We start from the raw sequence: 22712 nt of genomic DNA, 5'->3' as shown, positions 1-22712 counted from the left end.
GAACCAAACAGGTTTTCATCACACCTGTTCGCTATGAAGAGGGTGTTCAGTGGGCAGTAGGCGATGCTACCCATGTATCATTTTATTCAGGCAATGTGTCAGGAGGATTTTAACACTCAGTGATTCATTGACATTGTCTGCACTGAGTTTTTTTTTATACTGTGTTTGGATCGGATGATTAATCAGATTTAAAATAGTAGACTAAAAAAAGAAATCTTTCAGCCAGACTGAAAACTTCTACCGGCTTCCGTGGTTTGCGGACAGGATAAAACTGTAGTCTAGGTGAGGGGTCGCCAACGTGGCGGCCATGGGCACCATACCACCTGCTGTCACCTTTCCTTGTGCCTGCCAAGTGTTTTTAGAAAGTAGGTGGGGCTCCTGCCAGCAAGGCTTCAGATTGGCCATTCGAGAGTTGATCAGCTGTGCAGATTTTTTTTTTTAATGGTGCTTTGGCAGCAGCTGTCTCCACAGCACAAGGATCTTCACTATGTGGCTGACAGTAAGCTGCCGCAAAAGTTTTGTTGCTGGCTCCACTTCCTGTGGCAATCACTTTGTAGCTGTGCTCTGCCACCCCGCCCCCACCCGGATGTCAGAATTCCAAAGATGCCCACAGGCTCAAAAGTGTTGGGGACCCCCGGTCCAATCGTTAGAGCAGGGGTGTCAAACTTGCAGTTCGGGGGCCAAATCAAGCCCCCTGAGGGCTCCTATCAGGCCCTCGAGCAACTGGCTGTCATCTGCTTCCTTCTTCCTGTATCTTGCTTCCTTCTGCATCACAGCTTGCTTTGCAAGGCTTGCTCAATTGCACAAGAGCTACAGAGCAAAACCTCTATTTTCTCCATTGGCTGAGGATCCTCCCTTGGGGAGGAAGGGGGGAGGAATAGCTTGCTTTGCCAGGCTCTCTCAATCGCACAGTGGAGCTACTGAGCCAAGCCTCCCTTCCTTCTATTGGCTGAGGGTCCTCCCCCTCCCCCCAGTCCCCTGAGGGAGGAAGGAAACAGCCAGAGCTTCCTTTGCCCAGTTCCCTGGATCCCATGGGAGAAATACAAAGAAAGCATCTTTAAGACCAACAAGTGCTAATGTTTTAGGCATGTTTTAAGTTTTTTCTATATATATATATATATATTTGTGTTTGTCTGTGTACTTTGTAAAATTTGTATGTCTACCTAATCTTAAACAGGTACACACATGGCCCAGCCCAACATGCTCTTATTTCTGTCAGACCTGGCCCTCATAACAAATGAGTCTGACACCCCTGGGTTAGAGTGTCAGACTGCAGAGACCCAAATTCAAAACCCCACTCTGCCACACAAATCCCCCAGGTGATTCTGGGATAGCTGTTCTCTCTTCCAGCCTGATCTGCTTTACACGGTTGCTGTGAAAATAACACAGAGGAGGGGAAGAACCATGCTGAGCCTTTGGAGCGCAGGTGAGGTAAAAATATAACTAACAGGCTGAAGTCCAAGTTCTCCTGCTTAACGGAATTGCAGAAGGGAGTATTCGTGCAAATCTATTTCTATCTTGTTCTCCCTCTGAAAAGAACTGCGGGTAGTATGATTCTCCTTCTTTTGCTTTTATTGTCACAACAGGTGAGACAGGTCCAGGGGTAAGGAACATTGGCTTTCCTGATGTTTTTTTGCCTACAACTCCCATCAGCCCCAGCCATTGGCCATGCTGGCTGTGGCTGATGGGAGTTGTAGGCAGAAAAAACATCGGGAGAGCAAACGTTTCCTAACCCTGACTGCCAGTCTCACTGGTGAGCTTCATGGTGAAGGATGGATTCAAACTCTGTTAGAAAAAAATTGTTGTGTATTTTATTCAAGGACATAGAAATTTATCCGATTTATAGAAAGTGTGTGCGTATATATGGAGGTAACAATCTTCCACAGCCAGATCAACTGAAACGGAGAAAAAGAAAAAGGACTCTAACCTGAGAAACTTGTTCGCAAAACAGCTAGGGTCCAGTCCTGCAGTACTTTAGAAACCAACAAATTTTTCAGGATACAAGCTTTCGAGAGTCAAAGTTCACTCCATCAGATACGAGTTGCTCACAAAAGTCTCCCTACAAAAGTCTTGTTATAGCCATTATGTAAGAATGGTATGCCAAGGCCGCTGCAGGCCAGGGTATCAGTCTTAGGCTGGAGTATATTTATGTATTTATTAATTTTATTTGTAGCCCACCTTTCCCACTGAGACGCAAGGTTGGGTTACCAAGACAATGCGGTCAAACAGCACGAGGCATCCAACAAACAACGCAACAGGAAGAGGATCACAAAGCTAGCAACAATGCCAAAAGAACGTTATCAGACCTACAGTATCCCTTGGCTTTCTCAACATGAAAAGCAGCAATGAAATATACACAAGTCTACCTGCAATATAGCACAACACTGTTCAAGGAAAGAGGTTGCTTAAAAACGCAATTACTTGTACAGAACCCATCATATACAAAAGGGCAAACAAAACGGCTTGCCATTGCTTGCTTCTGCATCACGACCCTGGTATTCCTTGAAAGTCTCCCATCCAAATACTAGACAGGGCAGATCCTGTTTAAGTTTCCAAGATTGGGCTAGTCTGGGCTATCCAGGTCAGGGTAGCTACGAGCACCGATGGCTTTAAAAAGGGGAAGTAGAAAGACTCATCCTTCAGTAGCTACTAACCCTTGGTGAGTGAAGGGGAACTCCATAGATAGAGGCCAATCACTGAGTACCAGTGCTAGGAGGTAGCATCACCGTCACACCTTGGCCATCGTGCCATGTTTATTTGACCCTCCAAGGCAACTGGTGGGCTCCTTTGTGGAAAACGATGCTGGAGTAGATGGATCACTGGTCTGACTGCACCAGACTCTTCTTTATATTCTTAGCCAGTGCTTGGAGAACTGTGATTTTCCAGTTTTCTATCACACCTGTCTCTTGGCACTTCACTGATACTAAATCCAACTAACAATTCAGGGTGTTCTGGGGGGGGGGGGGGGGAAACTCACATCCCATCATGCATCCAGTATTATCCTTGGATCACAGCCAGCTCAGAGTTTTCACGTTACTTATCTTAAGCACACAACAGTTAGAAGGGGGAGAGCCATTTGCTGAACAAAAAATAACAACCTTGTTTCCCTTCCCCATGCAAAAAAAACCTATTATTCTCACTAGCTGGTTCAATAAAGTCCAGTTTTTGTGTGCGATGAACCCTAAAAAGTGGGAATAGAGCAAACAAGAGTAGAATAGAGCAACCAAAGCCATGAGAAGTTATATCCCAACTACCGGTGTTTCTTTTTCCGTGAAATAGCCCTTTTCTATTAAAACAAATCAGCTACGAGTTAATCTTTTAAAAATATAACCATACAGGGTGAGAATGAGATCACACAAGAGATTTGGCCGGATCTAGCCACACCTCCTCTCCAGATTTACATCCACATACATAGCTGCTCACCCCCCCCCCCCCCCGGTCCCACCTGTACTTACCTTAGGATAGGCTGGGACCGGATTAAATAGCTACTGGGAACTTCCTGGAAGCAAATCTCTAAAATGCACACACAGCGTGTTTCCTGACTGTCTGAACAACCGGGGCATACAATGCACCACCGCACATGTGCAGGAGTAGTCTGAATGTTCCTCTTGTGCATGTGCGGCCCATGCCTCTCCCGGAAGCAAGGCAGGGGCTGTGTGATTTCCACGGCACACATGAAAGAGCACGGACTTTTTCAAAGCTGGGATACTGCTGTGCCAAATTCCCAGGGTGATCCTAAATGCAGACACATTCAAGACTGGAGAACAAAACAAACAAACATTACTTTCTTCCAATAAAAAAAATCTGCAAAACCTGTAAGTCTACATTCGTCTTTAAAATACCAGCTGGCTTAAGAACCATATCAAAGCTCTGTTCCTCTATAAGGGGCATTTATCTTTTTCGTAACACTACTCACGTGGCATACTCCAAACCAAAGTCAGTGGAGGAGGAAATGCTCTAAAACTAACAGGTATCTTCCAAGCGGCTGCCTTTTTAAAAAATGTTTTTGGCTTCAAAACAGCATTTGACATACCTACAGTTATTTATTTATTATTTTAGTATATTTCTATTCCGCCCATTCCCCGTAGGGCTCAGGGCAGAGTACAACATATGATAAAACAATAATACACAATAAAAACAGACAACTCAACAGCACTCAGAGAAGTTTACCGTATCATCACATCTTGCCCAGCCTGGCCATCTCACGTTATGATATCTTATAGAGATGGCAGATGATAATCCATTTTATAGCACAGGTGGGCTATGGGGAAGGCTAACCAGATCAAGAATAGACGCCTGCAGCCTCAACTAAAAGCCTGGTGGAACAGCTCAGTTTTACAGGCCCTACAGAAGACTAATAAGCCAGGTAGGGCCCGGATCTCTGTAGGGAGCTGATTCCACTAGGTAGGGGCCAGGACTGAAAAAGCCCTGGCTCTAGTTGAGGCAAGGTGGACGTCTCTTGGACCAGGGATGGCCAACAGATGTTGGGAGGCCAAACATAACAACCTCCTGGGCATATACGGAAGGAGATCGTCCCGCAGGTATGTTGGTCCCAGGTCACGTAAGGTTTTAAACGTTAGAACTAAAACCTTGAAGCGGATCCAGTACTCAATGGGCAGCCAGTGCAGACTGCGGAGTGCCGGCCAAATGCCCACCAGTAAAGGTGGTGCAGTCGGCAGGCGAGCCACCGCATTCTGCACCCGCTGCAGTAGGGTTACCATTCACAGTTACCACAGTTACCATTCACAGCACCCCCAATTAGACATTTATTTATTTAATCAAATTTATATCCCACCCTCCCCTAACGGGCTCAGGGCGAAATTTTCTACACTTTGCAGAATTCTTTAACAGTGAGTTTCCACCAGGAGAACAGCTTTGTGCCAGGTCAAGACTTCCTATCCTGCACTAAAGTGTTTCTTCTAGGAAACATAAGGGCCACTTGTGGTAACGGTGTTTTATAAGAACATAAGAGAAGCCATGTTGGATCACGCCAATGGCCCATCCAGTCCAACACTCTGTCTCACATAGTGGCCAAAACCCAGGGGCCATCAGGAGGTCCACCAGCAGAGCCAGAACTCCAAAAGCCCCCCCACTCTTGGTCCCCCATGCACCAAGAATACAGAGCATCATAAGAATATAAGAGAAGCCATGTTGGATCAGGCCAATGGCCCATCCAGTCCAAAGCTCTGTGTCACACAGTGGCCAAAAAACCCAAGTGCCATCAGGAGGTTCACTAGTGGGGGGCCAGGACACTAGAAGCCCTCCCACTGTTGCCCCCCACAAGCACCAAGAATACAGAGCATCATTGCCCCAGAGTTTTCTGTGGAATGTAACCATTTTATATTTTCTTGTTCCTTTAAAAAAAAGAAGAAAAAATGGGTCTCATGGGATACTAGCATCAAATCTGTACAAGACACAACACAATCTACACCAGGAATTTAGGGGAGGGGCCATGGCTCAATGGAAGAGCCTCTGCTTTGCATACAGAAGGTCCCAAGTTCAATCCCCACCATCTGCAGCTCAAAGGATTGAGCAGATGATGATATAAAAGACTTCTGAGACCCTGAAGAGTCGCTATCAATCAAAGCAGATTGGCCTTGACAGACAAGTGGTCTGATTCAGTATAAGGCAGCTTTATGTATATTCAACATCACGTCCTGCCATCTCTCTTATATTTATTTATGGTAATATCCAGCCTTGAAGAAGAGTTCTGAAGAACTGGAAAGCTCGCGCACTGCTGTTTGTCATTTGGTTGGTCCTAATAAAAGGTATTAAGTGGATTGTGCTCTGGGTTTTTAGATCTTTTAGGACTACCTATTAAGAGAATCCAAACATACCCCGAAGAACTGAGCCGTCAGTCAGAAGAGGGGAAAATATACCAGAGACAACAGGAAGCTATCGTGCACACCAGAAAAAGGCACTCAAGACAAGGGGGTTGAAGAGAACAGTCAAAAAGCAGAGCAAGACACTTGTCTCAATAACGTTTTTCACAGCTAGTTGTTATAAATCACTGTCTAGATTCAATCTCAGACCAAAAATGGTGGTGCTCATGGAAAATGCTGTCAAGTTGCAGGGAGTTACAATGACCCCGTAGGGTTTTCAAGGCAAGAAAAGTTCAGGGGTGATTTGCCATTGCTGGCCTCTGTGTAGCAATCCTGGACTTCCTTGGTAGTCTCCCATCCAAACACTAACCAGAGTTAACCTTATTTAGCTTCTGAGAACTGATCAGATCAGGCTAGCCTGTGCCAAACGAAGAACAGAGGCCAGTAAACAACAAAAATAAGAGCATCCCCACTGAAAGGGATGGAAGCATTTGTCTATAGAATTTAGGTCAAAATAATACTGAAAGCAATAGCATTCTTATATAAGAACGTAAGAGAAGTCATGTTGGATCAGGCCAATGGCCCATCAAGTCCAACACACTGTGTCACAAAGTGACCAAAACCCAGCTGCCATCAGTAGTCCACCAGCAACTTTTCCACATCCTCTGTCCCTACTCCACCAAACGATCCCAGGAATGAAGAGTCTGGCAACAGAAGCTGAACCTGACAGGGACGAATTAACAGCCAGTCAACATCTTAACCTTGTTATTCACACCCCCAATCAAATGCTTCAGGCACACCCCACACCATAACACACTGTGCGCACCACAAAGCAGAGGTGCACTGGGAGAAGAGGCCAGTTTCCAAGAGTCTCCAGAGGCAAGCAGAGCCAAAGACAAAGAACTGATTCAAAGGAAAAAACAAGAGGTTTTTTTTAATGGTTCAGCACCTTCTTGAATGCCATTTTTAAAGCCAAGTTTACATTGTGTAGGACTGAATTTGCAAATGGGAAGGGCTGGCGGATTGATGGCACAACAAGTATCTTCCCTATGAAACTTTGCAGGTTCAATCACTAGCTTTTTCTACTTAAAAATACTAAGAGAGCACACGTTTGGAAAGTCCCCGTTCTACGAGAGACCTTGGAAAGTCAGCATGGTGTAGTGGTTACCAGAGGTGGAATGCTAGCAGGAGCTCCTTTGCATATTAGGCCACACCTCCCCGATGTAGCCAATCCTCCAAGAGCTTACAAGGCTCTTTTTTGTAAGCTCCTGGAGGATTGGCTATATTAGGCCTAAAATGCAAAGGAGCTCCTGCTAGAATTCCACACCTGGTGGTTACAGTGTCAGACCCAGGATCTGAGAGACCCCAGCTCAAACCCCCACACTGCAACGGAAGTGCACTGGGTGACCTTGGGCAAGTCACACATGCTCAGCCCACTGCATCTCACAGGGTCATTCTGAGGATAAAATAGAGGAGAATGATCTAAGCTGCTTTAGATCCCCGCTGGGAAAGAAGGCAGGTTATAAACTACACAAGTAAATAAAAATAAATAAAACTACTGTCAGAGCAGACAGTCCTGAGACAGATTATTATCGACCACCTGATTCAGTATAATGCAGCCTCCTATGAAATCACACCACTGGAATATTCATTTCAGTGCTTTTATGGCACTTGGTGTGCGCTGAACCAAAGAAACCCATGCTGGACTTTGATTAACAGTTGCAGGTCTCTCTCATCATTTTTTTTAAATTAAAAAAAAAACATTTAGAAGACTTCAGAAACAGACTTCATCACATTCCAATCCGACACGTCACAGGCGCTGTCCCTCCAGCGAGTGATAGCTGGATCAAATCCAGCCACCGCTTGTCAGACAGCTGAACACAAAGGCCTTCTGATGCTGTCATAAAAACGCCTTTGAATACGGAGCAGCCAGATAAGAGATTCCGTAAAGTGCTGACTTGGTACTTTTAGTCAGTATCCCAGCTCCACAACCCCCACCCCACAGCTTAACAATCAGAGTTCAGTTTTTGAGTATCCAAGAGACCAGGCAAAAATTGAAAACAGATTCCTACCACAGCACAGCTTGTATTTCATAAATTCCATCACTCTCAACTTTCTTAGCCCGTCTAGAAATTGGAGGGGGGGGGGAGAGGCAGAGAGAATGAACAGCAGTCACATTGTGCCCTTGTTCTACTTCTGAAAACAAGTAAAGTTAAGCCACTATGGAGGCTTTCTTGTTCCCCCATATTTTTTTTAACTTAAATGTAAGAAAGATTCTCCAATTCAGCATGCATTTGAAGAGTCCAAACTGAATCTTAACATGAGTGTGTGCGTGGAATAATTTGAAAAGTATGGACTTAAAGAATAGGCCCATGAGGACAGATCAGACAAAAGGACGTATGCAGGAAGCACACACAGAGCATTGCAGATACTACCACAGATTAGAGAATCTTCCTTTCAGTCACTAGGCAATATAGCTAGTCAGTATCCCATGTTCTCAGAGCAGGGCAAAATTCCAGAAGAGACTCAACAAAAAGAAGTTGTGCATGTAGCGATTGCCCTGGAGTCCACACAGAAGTGGAGCAAAGGCTGCTGCTACTGCATGCATGACTTCAGTGCACCCAATAAGAGATGTGTTTATTGTGATCTTGTGATCTCGGCAGCGGAGAGCCCGAATGCCAACCTGTGACCATTTCTGAAGCACAGGCAGCCTACCATAATGCCCAGTCATCTTCAAAACTCAAAAAAGTTTATGCACCACTCAAGTTGAGAAGAGACGATGGAGATGTGATATAAAACAAAGCTGGAGTCCAGTAGCACCTTTAAGACCAACGAAGTTTTATTGAGAATGTAAGCTTTCACGTGCTTAAAAGCACACTTCATCAGACAATGAAACGGGGTACAGTTAGCAGTGCTACGTATAGCTTGTGGGTAGTGGTTAAGCATGCAAAATAGTACACAATAAGAAACCAATGGCAAAATAGTGAAATTAAGAAATTGAAAGAACAACAAGTTTGGTCTGGATAGTATAAGTTGCGTGGAGAACAACAAAAGGCAATAAACGTGCCAAAACTGGAGAATGATGTAGTTTTAAAAACAGACAAGATGCATTCAGACCTGCCGCTTTTCTCATTAGCTCACCCCGAACTGCAATCTTAAACTTCCAACAGCTCTCCAGAGATTATTCCAATGCACAGAAACGCAGCCTCTGTGAAAGCAGGTGTAACGGTGCCACGTTTTGTTCATTTACTGGCATCTCCACCTCCTTCTATCTACACTCCATAGATGTTTTAGGAAGGCTAACAGTGCCATCCTGTGCAGAGTTAACCCTAGTCACAGGCTACTAAATCAACAGGTCTCGACCACAGTTGTGCAGACAGGATGGCTCTTGTAAATGTTCCAAGCTAGTATCTGCCTGAACTTGAATGAATTTCCCAATTTCCCCCCCCCCCTTCTTTCCAATGTACTGTGTTTCCAGCTACGGGTTTCACTTCCCTCCTGCCACTTTCCCAAAAATGACATATATCAGACTCCGACACTCATTTGTTGACAAAGGCAGAACATCAATTTCTGCCGGAAATATTGAAAAAGGAGGGTAGAAAAGCAACTGTGAACAGGAAACACCAGTGAAGTGTAAACCAAGCAGCAGGGCAGGGTAGGGAACAGAGGCTAGAAACTCACATTGCAACCGTCATAACTTTCCATAAATGACTTGCTCGCAAATGTGAAACCAGGCAACTATCAGAATAAGTCGACGCAGGCATGGAAAAAAAGCACAAACCAGGGGAGGAAAGCTTGAAAACATCTGAGAACACCTTCTAAAAGGTCAAAGGTCTGAGAATATCCGAGTGGCCCGTTTTTCAGGGTTAAAAAGGAGGCACACACAAACTCTAGGCTTTTTGCGTGCTAAATTTAAATACGCCCAACTGGGACTGATACCGTTTTTGCTTTTATAACCTCCAAGCGGATGAAGAACTCATCATTTTATGGACTGTGCTGCCAAGAGAGTAAATAGGTCTGTGACAACAGAACACTGAGAGTCCTTAATGGCAGTAGATGACTCCTCCAGGGGATCAAGTGGTCAGGAGATAACCTCTCCAGAAAAGCTTCCGTCAGATTTGGGGAAATCTGTGAGAGCAGCTGTCTGAAATTAGAAGAGTGACAGATGAAGGTGATTCTTGCGGTCCAGCCTCTCCCACTCAGGGAAATCCAATGTGGGGAGGAGGCCACACGACGCATTGGTAGAGCATCTGCTTGGCATGCAAAGGGTTCAGTCCCAAGCATCTTCAGCTGCACTGGCTGCCAGTGGTATACTGGATCCGCTACAAGGTGCTGGTTATTACCTTTAAAAGCCCGATATGGACGAGGACCTGCCTATCTTAGGGAAGGTCTCTCTCCACATGTTCCCCAGAGGGTATTTAGATCAGGAACACAGAACTTGTTATCGATCCCTGGGCCGAGGGAGGCAAGACTGAAAACAACGCGAGAAAGAGCCTTCTCAATTGCCACCCCTCACTGGTGGAACCGACTGCCTGAGGAGGTCAGAGCCTTGCGGGACCCTTCCCAGTTCCACAAGGTCTGTAAGACAACACTGTTTCAGTTAGCATTTAACTGAGATGCTGACCTCCATTACTGAGATGTTAGATCTAGTGCAGGGGTGGCCAACGGTAGCTCTCCAGATGTTTTTTTTTTGCCTACAACTCCCATCAGCCCCAGCCATTGTCCATGCTGGCTGGGGCTGATGGGAATTGTAGGCAAAAAAAGCCTCTGAAGAGCTACCGTTGGCCACCCCTGATCTAGTGGATGCTTAAGATCACTGATCGCCATCTCAATCTGCACTGAAACTAGCACCAAACTGTTCTTAAAATCAAAGATTTCAGGTTTTCAGAGCTGGTAACATCATTAGGGTTTGTAGAATCTTTCGGGATCAAGTGCCATGTTCTACTGGAGAAAGTTTTCCTTCCAGACGTTTCGTTCTCAGCTGCGGAGAACATCCTCAGTGGCGTTGCAGCCGGAGCAGGCGCTCAGACCTGTGCTCACTCAATGCACAGCAGCCAAGAAGGTCTGAGCGCCTGCTCCGGCTGCAACGCCACTGAGGATGTTCTCCGCAGCTGAGAACGAAACGTCTGGAAGGAAAACTTTCTCCAGTAGAACACGGCACTTGATCCCGAAAGATTCTACAAACCCTAATGTTCTTAAAATGTTTTTAATGCTTTTTAATGTAAATGTTTTATTGCATGCCACGTGTTGTGAGCCTCCCTGAGCCTGCTTCGGTGGGGAGGGCAGGATATAAATCCAAATAAATAAATAAGAATACAAGGACCAGGTAGCAGAGGATGTGAAAGACCCCTGAGAACAAATGGCGAGGGGCGACAGCTCAGTGGTAGAAAATCTGCTTGGCATAAAGGAGGCCCTAGGTTCAACACACACACCCACCCACCAGCATCTCCAATTTAAAGGATCAGGTGCACAATTATGTCAATGATCTCCTCTGGAGACCTGCTGCCAGCCTGAGCAGACTTTGATGGATCGAGGGACGATAAAGCAGCTGCACATGTTCATGCCTGGGGTGGCAGACTCGCCGTGTATGGGTTGTGTATGGGTTGGGGTGTGTATAAAGCAGATCAACGATTTGTGTGGAGTAATTCTCATGCCGCATTCAAGGCATGCCCAGCTGAATGTGCGACTCAAAACTCTGGATGCAAAAATCCAGGTACCGGTCCCCAGTTTCATTTGAAAAGTGAACACATGAAGGTGTTTTCATGCAAACAAATGTATTCATGTTCACTGTAACACGTGAAGAGGACTGGAGGAACAGTGGGAAAAGAAGGAGAAGTCATACTTGGGGGTATGGTTTTATCCCCATCTAGAACTATTAGACATTACCATTTTGCAAAGACGTAACTTTTACAGCAGTTAATTTAGCTTGCCTTTGTAATCCCTCCTTCATTCCTCCAAATCCAATACAATTTGTATTGTACACTTACATCCTGCATTCCCCTCACAGGCAACCAAAGCTACAGCCAGTTTGGTGTAGTGGTCAAGTGTGCAGATTCTTATCTGGGAGAACTGTGTTTGATTCCCCACTGCTCTACTTATAGCTGCTGGAATGGCCTTGAGTTAGCCATAGCTATCGCAGGAGTTGTCCTTGAAAGGGCAGCTGCTGTGAGAGTCCTCTCATCCCCACCCACCTCACAGGGTGTCTGTTGTGAGAGGAGAACATAAGCCGTTCTGAGTCTTTGATTCAGAGAGAAGGGCAGGGTATAAATCTGCAGTGATCTTCTTACAGCATTCTTCTCTCCTTTTTATCTGCACAACAACCCTGTGAGGCAGGTTTAAGCTGAGAGGGCGTGACTGCCCCTGTACCTGAGTGTGCACCATCTGCCATGTGCAGAGAAAGAGATAAGTTGCCACATCCAAAGCCCAGCCCTTCTATGTCCAGAATGGTGGGGGAATGCGGGCAATTTTTCTAGCTAGCTATTTTTCTGCACTAGAAGCGACTGTTTCTCATATTTTAACGGCTATCGTAAATGGAGAACAGACATCCATAAAGCCGCCTTCATCCTGTAGGTTTGAAAAAGCTTTGTTTTGAACTAGACCCATTCGGAAAACTAATTAGGTGTAGCCGCACAATGAACGGAACTTGATAGTTGCAGACGGGCCTTCCTTCCTCAAAGTAAGGGGCAAAACGACGCTTTCTAATCCCAAGAAACAAAGAGCTGTTTACACACAAAAAAGGGCTCCGTTGCACTGACAAGCAGCCAACAGCATGGCCCCCTAATTAGCTTTGCGGTTTTTAAGACACCATCTATCTGGGCAGCACCGAAGATAAAACACACCATTAGAATGAAATATGTAAACAGCCACGTGCTACGACTCCTGCTTCTCACTGCTGCTAGAAAAAGAATACTCGGCGGCAAGCAACAATCACTCCTAAAATATGCCATTAGCAAAGGTACATGATCCCCTATATGTTTGGCTGTGTGGTTTCCCCACACTGGACTTTCTAGCACAAGGGTGTCAAACATGCAGTCCAGGGGCTGAACCAGGCCCCCAGAGTGCTCCTGTCAGGCCCCCAAGGAACTGGTTGTCATCTGCTTCCTTCTCCCTCTCTCTTGCTTCCTTCTGCATAAAAGTTTGGTTTGCAAGGCTTGCACAATTGCACAGGAGCTACAAAGCAAAACCTCTATTTTCTCCATTGGCTGAGGCTCCTCCCTTGGGGAGAAAGGGGGGGCAGAGCTTGTTTTTCCAGGCTCTCTCAATTGCACAGCAGAGCTGCTGAGCCAAGCCTCTCTTCCTTCTATTGGCCGAGGCTCCCCCATCCCCTGGGGAAGGAAGGAAAGAGCCAGAGCTTCCTTTGCCCAGTTACCTAGATCCCATGGGAGAAATACAAAGAAAGCACCTTTATGACCAATGAGTGCTAACATTTTAAGCATGTTTTAAATTTAAAAAAAATTATTTGTGTTTGTCTGTGTCCTTTATAAAGTTTATATCTCTGCTACATAATCTTAAATAGATACACACATGGCCTGGCCCAACCCAACATAGTCTCATTTACATCAGATCCGGCCCTCATAACAAATGAGTCGGACACCCCTGTTCTAGCAGAGAACAGTTCTGCCAGATGGGAGCTTTCAGGGCGGCTCTTGAATTCAGCCAAGACCAATTCGCCTGGGCTAACAAAAACCTCCACATTTCAGTACAGATTTCATTGAGGATGAAACCCTTGCTGCTGCACCATTTAGTTCTGACATCCTGAATTGGGGGTTCGTGGGATCCGCGTGGCCAATGCCACCTCCTACAGATTTTTTTTTGTTTTGGCCCCGGATTGCCAAACACTGGCTGTGCGCCCTCTTCGATTCCTTCGCTTCAGGTTTATGATTCACTATTAAGCAAGAAGCCGTGCGAGGGTGACTCAGAGAACACAGCTGGGAAAAAACTGTTATCGCTCGAGATAAACCCTTCCATATCCATAATGATTCATACTAAAGAGGAAAGGAGGCAGAGGCTGACGAAAAAGAAGGCTTGCCTGATAAAGTATTCTGCCAGATAGAAACATATGAAGCTGCCATATGCTGGGAAATACCGCCAGTCCATCTAGCTCTGAAATGTCGACACTGACTAACGCTTTTAAGACTTCAGGCAATGACTTTCCAACATGCCTCCCAATTCTTTCTTCCAGCTCAGCCCAGCCCACAAGATGGCCCCCTACCTTGACACACCCGATCTGGCCACCTGGATCCTTGCCATGGTAACACTAAGTCTAGACTACTGTAATTAACTCTACATAGATCTCCCCTTGAAGAGAGTTCAGAGACTCCAGTTGGCAGGGAACACAGATGGAGCATGCATATTACTCCCACTGTGCAATCATTTCATTGGCTGCCTATCAGTCACCAGACTCAATTCTGGGTATTGGCTACAACATACAAAGCCCTTCGTGGCCTTGGTCCACTGTGTATGCAGGACCACCTCTCTCTCTATGCTCTGACACAACAGCTTCACCTGTCTGAGAGGGGCCTGAGAGAGCCAGTTTGGTGTAGTGGTTAAGTGCATGGACTCTTATCTGGGAGAACCGGGTTTGATTCCCCACTCCCCCACTTGCACCTGCTGGAATGGCCTTGGGTTAGCCATAGCTAGCTGTGGCAGAGGTTGTCCTTGAAAGGGCAGAGCCCTCTCAGCCCCACCCATCTCACAGGGTGTCTGTTGTGGGAGGGAGACGATATAGGAGACTGTAAGCCGCTCTGAGTCTCTGATTCAGAGAGAAGGGCGGGGTATAAATCTGCAATTCTTCTTCTTCCTTCTTCCAGAGGTATCACCCTACAGATGGCCAAAATCAACAATACCCATACATGTGCTTTCTCTGTCACTGTCCTGGTAACCCACCTTGAAGAAGAAGAAGAAGACTGCAGATTTATACCCCCCTGCCCTTCTCTCTGAATTAGAGACTCAGAGTGGCTTACAATCTCCTATATCTTCTCCCCCCACAACAGACACCCTGTGAGGTGGGTGGGACTGAGAGGACTCTCCCAGAAGCTGCCCTTTCAAGGACAACTCCTAAGAGAGCTATGGCTGACCAGAGGCCATTCCAGCAGCTGTAAGTGGAGGAGTGGGGAATCAAACCCAGTTCTCGCAGATAAGAGTCTGCACACTTAACCACTACACCAAACTGGCTCTTCACCTTGGGGTGAAGCGGGACACCATCTTAACTAAGGAAGGCAGCAGTCCAAGTGCAAAGCTGAGAAAAGAGCAAGTTGGTCCTGCAACAGTAATGGAGGAGAAGATGGGGGAAGTCAAACAATACTAGCTCCTTATGCAGCAAAGGCCTCCTTGAGAGAAAGGGCCTACTCAAGGGTAAGAACAGGGAAGAAGGACCTGCAAGTGATCATGGGAAGAGGAATAAAAAGCTCCAGCTGAAGATAGTGGAGTAAGTGGTTGACTGGAAGAGGGCTGAGGGAAGATGTGCTTGGAGCCTTTGCAGGTGAGAAGGTACCAATCGTACCACAGAGTCAGAAGTCAACATTTCTGACCTGAAGAGAAGCAAGGAAGAACCTTTCCCATCTGAGGCAAGCAGACAGGCCATCCCCTGGCTTGATCCTGCAGAAAAGGTGACGCAGTTAGGACTGGAATTTGTGGAACATGGAGAAGGAGTGGGGCTCAGACAGCTGTCTAGCACTGAGGAGTGAACAGGCCTATTACGTTTTTGCTTGGGCCTGTCATGAACATATGAAGCTGCGTTATACTGAATCAGACCCTCGGTCCATCGAAGTCAGTACTGTCTACTCAGACTGGCAGCGGCTCTCCAGAGTCTCAAGCTGAGGTTTTTCACGTCTACTTGCCTGGACCCTTTCTAGTTGGAGATGCCAGGGATTGAACCTGGGACATTCTGCTTACCAAGCAGATGCTCTACCACTGAGCCACTGTCCCTCCTCAAATGCCATGGGAGAGGGAAGAGAAGAGACTCCTATCAGGGTCACCCCAGAGTCTCCAACAAGTCAGTTCCCTCTGTGCTCTTGGCGACAGAGAGCTTGCTTGGTGCGTAACCTCTGACTCTCCCCCCGCGCCCCCCCCCAAAAAAGACAGAGGACCAAAACAGAACAGAATGAGGTCTTATCTCATAAGAAGTGAGCAAGCAGTTAGAAGTTCTGTATATTCATGCACGCACCACACACACACAGCAGTCCCAGCATTTTCCCCAAACACAGAAAGGATTTATCTCCAAGAAGCAGAATGAAAGCAATACTGAACCACACACATTATGTGTCGACTTCAGAAGACATTCGTCATCTGTGGCTTTCCGCTACAATTATATGCACTGCTACAGATACTGAAGTTAGTACTGCCTTTACCAAAACTGCACGGCATATGTAAAGGGTTGCCAAGTCACAGTCAACTTATGGTGACCCCAGCAAGGGGTTTTTCAAGACAAGTTAGAAGAAGAGGTGGTTTGCCATTACTGGCCTCTGCAGAGCCTTCCTTGGAGGTCTCCCCTCCAAATACTGACCCTGTTTAGCATCCAGGATCTGCTGCCTTCCCTCTCAAAACTGCATTAGCTATCCATTAAAACAGGGGTGTCAAACATGCAGCCCGGGGGTCTAATCAGGCCCCCGAGCAACTGGCTCTTGTCTGCTTCCTTCTCCCTCTCTCTTGCTTCCTTCTGCATCTCAGCTTGCTTTGCAAGGCTTGCTCTATCGCACAGGAGTTACAGAGCAAAACCTCAGCTTTCTCCATTGGTTGAGGCTCCTTCCCCTCCTGTTCCTCTGGGGAGGGAGGGAAAGAACCAGAGTATCCTTTGCCCAGTTCCCTGGATCCCATGGGAGAAATACAAATACAAGTGCTAATGTTTTAAGTATGTTTTATTTTAAGGGTTGTTTTTTTTTAAAAAAATCTTTAATCATGTTTGTCTGTGTTTTTTAAAAAATTTATATCACTGCTACCTGATCTTAAGTAGGTACACACATGGCCTGGCCAACCCAGCCCGACAAGGTTTCATTTATGTCAGATTCGGCCCTCATAACAAATGTGTTTTGAGACCCTTCCTTGAAACTTATGGAATAGCTCCATGCTTTTTAAATTTAAGCCTGTTCTCTTCCTCCAGCCCTAATGATAATGCAATCGAGGGGAGGCTATTTTAACAAGCATTGCGTCCTTGCTATCACCAAAGGAGCACCCAAAATTTAAGGTTTATCTGGGAATTGCAAATGAAATGTTTCTGCGGCAGTTCCCAGGAAATGGCCATGGGGCAGGGCGATGTATACAGTCATATACTTGGACTAGTGCTCACCTGTAAGCACCTCCTTAAAACAAAACATCCTGAATGTTTCTCATCCCCCTTCTCATGTCAAGCCGCTGCATGAACCACTTTTCTTAAGGAGGCCAGCCTTCCACGTCGGCAGGTTAATACACCCTTACCGTACTTTGAACTCTCCAGCATTCAGCCACGATCACCAGGTTAATTGAGGAGAGCACATATTATTAACTCTCCCATTTACTGAGTGTGTGCGTTGACATGCCTAGACTGTCAAGCGGCTGTTTTTCGACTGCCTAGCGCATAGGGGTCTGCAATGTTGGTGTATTCCTCTTCAATGTAGCTCCCTAAAACAGCAGCCAGCCACTTGAACAGGCAAGTTACAGAACAGAGACATTAACCTGGGTTTGGACTGTGGCTCCAAGGAAAAGCATCAACTTGGCATGCAGAACCTCTTCAATCCCTCACCTCTCTACTTAAAAGGTTCAGGGAAGGAGTGATGTGGAAGACCTTCACCTGAGCCCCTGGACAGCCACAGACAGTCTAATCAGGCAACAGCAGGCTTTGATGGGCCAAGGATCTGATTCAGTATAAGGCAGCTTCAGTCTTATTGATGCCGAGCAGACTGCAGCGGTTGACCTGAAATCACACTGAAGGCGACCTCAAGCACTGTCATTTTCCTCCGTAGCAGAAACCTTTTTAGAAATGTTTAGCGCATCTTTGTTGCACTGCAGCCGCCACTACCTAGCAACCAAGTCTCAAGACCGTGACACCGGCAGGAGAAGCTGCTCCTGTTACCGTAACTTATCCCTCTCTTCCCTTGACTTATCCCTCTCTTCCTTTCACTTATCCCTCCCGCTTCCCCTACAAAAAATATCCCATGCCACTGTCAGGAACAATTTTTTTTCAAACGAGACCAAGTGGAGGCTGCAAGATACTAAAAAAAAAGAATGGGCCAAAGTCTGGATTTTCATTCACCACGGGAGAAACACGTAGAAAGGAATTTTCAAACAAGAAATGTCATCATGCACAGATTCAGAAAAAAAAACACAGCCTCTTCGATTGGCTGCATCCCATACTCTACACACACAACATATTTAATTTTCTTCTGATCATTCAGACCTTGATCCTCCTACCTGCCGTTAGGTGTGCATTTACAAACACTCTTTAAGATGACAAACATTACAAAGGGACCTTGCACAACAAAAGCAAAAGACCCAGGGATGGTTTTATCACATACACGCCTGGGGGTGCTAGATACTCTTACGTAAGAAGAAGCAAGATAAACAAGAGAACCTTCAGAAACACTGAAGCCCCCACCACTGACATCATCGTATAACATGCACCGTTTTTCTTCACAAGCCTTCATTTTGCAACAAAGGGATTTTCTTTTAAGAAAGGACAGCCACCAGAGGCTTGGATTTTAGAAACAGACAGATTTCTTAATTATTTTACCCTTTATTTGGGAGGGTTTTTTAAAAAGAGTGCTTCTTTTACATGGAAGAAAGCTCAGCAGAGCAGCACAGATACACTGCCATTTCCAAGCACTGGATGCTACGGCTGCATCCTGTTGGAAACGAGTGTACCAAGAGGTGCAAAATGGTGTTTTTTGTGCTAAAGATTTTGGAGAAACAAGGCAATCATTAAACCAAGTCTCTTTAAAAAAGATGACATCCGGAAACGCCATTCACCGGCGTCTTTGTCAGAAAACCAAGAGTAGAACCACCAGGCTTAGACACGGAGGAACCCTTCCGTTAGAGCCTGCAAGACTCGTTAGCGCTGTAAATTCAACCTCGATATTGCTGTAAGGCATTAAGTCATCCATTTTCATAACAGAACAGCACAGCTCTCTCCCTCTCAAAAGTGATCACGGACATGGGAGGGGGGGGGGGAAGACATCCAGTGAGGAAGGGATTACAGAATGGGCTAGTTATGAAGGCTCTCTTTTCCCCTAACAAAATGGACCTAATTGTTACCGAAGATTGACATCAGGCACTTCAAAAGCATGGAGGGGGAGAAGAGATCAAGGGACAGGAGGAATAAATATTGAAGGCTTCCCTCTCCATCCTACCTCTCTTCCTCAGAAAGACACTGAGGATGCAATTTATATGAACCTAAGAACTCCCTACACTACCTACTTGCCTTCATCCTGGGTTGTGGGGGGGGGGGGGGGAGAATCTTCCCCCAAATTTGAATTCCTCCTCTGCCACCTTCATAGCTCTGAAAACCCTGCAAAGGTGGGATGGAAAATGGAAGGCTGCCTGCAAATCGCCCCCAACCTCCACCTCCCAGTTCCATATGGAGAGGTGGGCAACTGCGTGGGTGCATTCCCACAGTCACCTTTCCCTCCCTGAATTCTTTTCTGTGGCGGTGAAGAAATGGAGTGTGCTAGTTTTCCTCCCCCCTGTTTGGTCCTCAACAGACGTCTACAGAAGGGGAGTGCATTTTACACGGCCCACCAACCTGCCTGCATGAACAACCAAGTGAAAGAATAACTAAAATACTCTCTGCCTTCTCCCCACCTTTAAATCTGGATTGGGGGGGGGGGGAGGAGGATGCAAGGTAGAATATGGGAAGAGAAGGTATCCAGAAGGAAGACAAAGTCTCCCTTCAGCCTAAAGGGAAGGGGGTGAGAAAGACAATAGTAAATGAAGTAAATAAAGAAGGTTAATATGAAACAGTAAGAAGGTAACGTATAAAAAGGGCTCATCTCAGTCTCTACTAAAACCTCTTGTCCAATGGCTAAGCCATTTCCCAACTAAATCGCTCCAAGCTGGGGGGGGGGGGGAATCGCCTGGGAATGTTCTCCACAAATGAACACCCCTTCACACAGAGGGTCAGCATGTCAGGAAGCAAACGTCCAGCTTAGACTTCTCCCCAATCTGCTATTTTCTTCCCTAATATCCAAGGCAGCCTTTGTTCCTGGACAGCATTCAGCCATGCAAATCCCCCCACCCGCAACCGGAAGTGGTGTAGTCCTGGAAAGGCTTCACCACTGGACTCTTGTACAGGGACTGAAGAGAACTTAAGGAACACCAAATTGTCTTTAAAAAGGGATGGAAATGATATTTCAAATCAGAGATTTGGGAAAGGAAGGGAGATGGAAAACTGAGTATAATAGCAGATGCAGAAAAACATGCAGTGTCGGGGGGGGGGGGGGGAGAGAAGAAAAAAAAATTAAGGCATGATATGAATTTCCCCCCTCCTCCATTCTGAAGTGCTCGTAGGAAGGGAGGTTTTTTTGGGGTGTAAGGGACCTATGTGGGAGGGGTGAGACATGCTATAGGGGACCAGAGAGACCACCAACCAAAGATCCTTTTAATACTCAAGATGGGAAAACTGGGAGCTAAAAGAGAAAGAGAAGGTCATGAAATTGTTTTGGGGGGACAGGGACCTGCGAGGGGGTTCATAGGCCGCAGAAAAAGATGCAAGGGGGGTGCACTGGACTCCCCCCTCCATTCCAGAATTATGAAAGGAGGTTGATATCTACATATGCATATCTGCAAGCAGGGGGGGATATAATGCAAGGGGCTACACTCAACTCCCCCCCCCCCCGCCAGCCCCGGTTATGAAAGCAGACTGATATTTATGTTTGCATAATTGGAAGCAGAGGCGATGTTACAAGGGGTGGGGGAAACGGGGCAACTGCAAAAAGACAGACCCAAAAAAGGGGAGAGACAGCCCAAATGCAAAGAGACAGGCCCCCTTCCCAAAGAAAAACCCTAATGACCATTCAGACGTGATCTGGGAAACACTCACCCCCCCACACACACACACATTATGAAAGCACATATTTATACGTGCATAAAAGCAATGTTAGGAAGGCTGGGGAGGAAGGCCCAATTGCAAAGAGACAGCCCCCCCCCCCCAAAAAAAACCCCCTAATGACCATTCAGAAGTGATCTGGGAAACACTCAACTCCTCCCTCCCCAATTATGAAAGCACATATATATTTATATATGCATCATTGGAAGCAGAGGCGATGTTAGGAAGGGCCCAACTGCAAAGAGACAGACCCCTGAGTGAAAAAAAAAACCCCTAATGACCATTCAGACATGATGTGGGAAACACTCAACATCCCCCCCCCCCAAAAAAAAATTATGAAAGCACATATTTAGATGCGCATCAGTGAAAGCAGAGGCGATGTTAGGAAAGGTGGGGGTGAAAACGGCCCAACTGCAAAGAGAGACACACACACACAAACAAAAATCCCTTAATGACCATTCAGACCTGATGTAGGAAACACTCAACACCCCCCCGCAAAAAAAAAAAAATTATGAAAGCACATATTTAGATGTTCATCAGTGAAAGCAGAGTCGATGTTAGGAAAGGTAGGGGTGAAAACGTCCCAACTGCAAAGAGAGACACACACACAAAAAAATCCCTTAATGACCATTCAGACCTGATGTAGGAAACACTCAACACCTCCCCAAAGAAAAATTATAAAAGCACATATTTAGATGTGCATCAGTGAAAGCAGAGGCGATGTTAGGAAAGGTGGGGGTGAAAACGGCCCAACTGCAAAGAGAGAGACACACACACACAAACAAAAATCCCTTAATGACCATTCAGACCTGATGTAGGAAATACTCAACACCTCCCCCCAAAAAAACAATGAAAGCACATATTTAGATGTTCATCAGTGAAAGCAGAGGCGATGTTAGGAAAGGTGGGGGTGATACGGCCCAACTGCAAAGAGGCACACACACACACAAAAAAACCCCCTAATGACCATTCAGACGTGACGTGGGAAATACTCAACACCCCCCCCAAAAAAAAACAATGAAAGCACATATTTAGATGTGCATCAGTGAAAGCAAAGGCGATGTTAGGAAAGGTGGGGGTGAAAACGGCCCAACTGCAAAGAGAGAGACACACACACACAAACAAAAATCCCTTAATGACCATTCAGACCTGATGTAGGAAATACTCAACACCCCCCCCCCCCAAAGAAAAACAATGAAAGCACATATTTAGATGTTCATAAGTGAAAGCAGAGGCGATGTTAGGAAAGGTGGGGGTGATACGGCCCAACTGCAAAGAGAGAGACACACACACACACACAAAAAACCCCTAATGACCATTCAGACGTGACGTGGGAAACCCGTGTTCGGGTGGGTTGCTCTTCTCCCTCGCCGAAGCAGGTGGGGAGGCCGAATGGGGTGGAGGGGCGGCCGGGGGGGAGGGGGCTTGCAACCCCCCATGAAGGGAAGGGGAGGGGAGGGGGCCCGGGGCTCACCTGCTGGTACTCGGCGTCCTCGGGGCGGAAGTCGTGGCCGGTGGGCTCCCAGCGGAGGCTGTAGTGGGGCAGGCGGTGCAGGAGGCTCACCCACCAGGGCGGCGAGTAGCTCACCCCGGCCGCCGCCATGGCCTCCCCGCCGGGCCCGGCCGCAGCTCCCCTCTCAGAGTCGCCTCGCCGCCATCGCGAGCAGCCGCCGCCTCCTCCTCCGCTTCACGCCGCCCGCCGCGGCTCCTCCTCAGCAGCGCCGCCGCCGCTGCGGCTCCCCGGCGGAGCCTTCCCGCCCCACATGGCCGCCTCGGCGCGTCTCCCCCGCCGCCGCTCTTTGTTCGCCCGCAGCCTCGCCTCCTCCTGCTCCTCTCCCCGGCTGGCGCCGCCCACCCCGGCCCGCGCTGTGGCGGCG

The 22712-nt window shown here is 46.9% G+C and overlaps 1 protein-coding gene across 1 annotated transcript in view; it reads right to left on the bottom strand.

Moving 5' to 3' along the window:
* TTYH3 (tweety family member 3) overlaps positions 1-22454 on the bottom strand; it is a 112425-nt gene extending 89971 nt beyond the window's left edge. Inside the window, exon 1 of the mRNA XM_060260488.1 lies at positions 22310-22454. Within this exon, the coding sequence (XP_060116471.1) occupies positions 22310-22438 (129 nt within the window). The 5' untranslated portion in view covers positions 22439-22454. The remainder of the gene's footprint in view (positions 1-22309) is intronic.
* Between the last annotated feature and the right edge of the window lie 258 nt (positions 22455-22712).

This window comes from Heteronotia binoei, chromosome 20 (genome assembly GCF_032191835.1).
Source record: "Heteronotia binoei isolate CCM8104 ecotype False Entrance Well chromosome 20, APGP_CSIRO_Hbin_v1, whole genome shotgun sequence".
Taxonomy (NCBI): Eukaryota; Metazoa; Chordata; class Lepidosauria; order Squamata; family Gekkonidae; genus Heteronotia; species Heteronotia binoei.
This window is presented reverse-complemented; position numbering and strand designations above follow the sequence as displayed.